The sequence below is a fragment of the Morone saxatilis genome, unplaced genomic scaffold (assembly GCF_004916995.1).
Source record: "Morone saxatilis isolate NCDOM2014 unplaced genomic scaffold, NCSU_SB_2.0 Contig9, whole genome shotgun sequence".
NCBI lineage: Eukaryota > Metazoa > Chordata > Actinopteri > Moronidae > Morone > Morone saxatilis.
The window spans coordinates 8,078,202-8,079,028 of record NW_023340268.1 but is presented as its reverse complement, the minus strand read 5'-3'; the positions used below and the strand labels follow the sequence as shown (position 1 = coordinate 8,079,028).

The window sequence follows — 827 nt, the reverse complement described above, 5'->3', positions numbered from 1 at the left end:
CCCTCCTTACCCTTTTTGCTGGAGCACTCCCATTCACTTGGGAGGGTGACAGAGTGGTAGTGCTGACAGGAGGAGGAGCAGGAGAAGGTTGTGTAGGAGCTTTAGCAGAAGTGGCTGATGAAGATGACGTGGCTGGTCTGTTGACACTGGGACTCTTCTCCTTCTCTTTTTCCCTGCCATGCGAAGGACTCTGGCTCTGACTGCCCGGCCCATCACTTGCAGCCCCTGCACGGTTTCCACGAGCGCCGCCTCCTCCGCGCCCTGTATGCCTAACAGTGGCCTTGAAGGCTGGTCGGCACACATAGTTCTCCAAGATCTTAGGAGGCTTCTTCATGCGCTTAGCTTGAAGGCCAATCTTAAGTTTGACATTGCCCTCGGAGAGGCTGCTCTCTTTGATGGAGAAATGGGACTGGTCACCGCTGGCACCTCCTGGCCCGCCTGCTCCTGCGCCTCCAGGTCCAGCAGAGACCGTGGCAGCTCCCTCCTTCTCTCTGTCTTTCCTCCTCTTCTTCTTTCTTTCCACCCCCTCCATCCTTCTCTCGCTCCCCTGCTGGGGCACCTGAGAGGAGAGGAGGTGGAGTTGCAGTTCCCCCCTGAATCTTCGAATCCATCACAACGGTAGGGGGTGTGCAGGTTTAATAGGGAGGGGAGGTTGTGGATACCGGGTAGAGTTTATTTTAGGGAGTGGGATGGGGGTGAAGGGGGGAAAAGGGGGAGGGGGATAACGGTGAGGGTGAAGCGCTCCTTGTTTTTAGGTGGCTTCTGTCCCTTCCTCGGCTGACCAGCCCTCTTTCTCCGTCCTTCAACTGTAGGAGAAAAGACAGGTA

The 827-nt window shown here is 56.5% G+C and overlaps 1 protein-coding gene across 1 annotated transcript in view; it reads right to left on the bottom strand.

Annotated features, from left to right (window-relative positions):
* Nucleotides 1–827, bottom strand: part of ash1l (ash1 (absent, small, or homeotic)-like (Drosophila)) — a 30,888-nt gene that overhangs the window by 25,789 nt on the left and 4,272 nt on the right. The window contains exon 3 of the mRNA XM_035681240.1: nucleotides 11–806. Coding sequence (XP_035537133.1) covers nucleotides 11–532 — 522 coding nt within the window. The 5' untranslated portion in view covers nucleotides 533–806. The remainder of the gene's footprint in view (nucleotides 1–10; nucleotides 807–827) is intronic.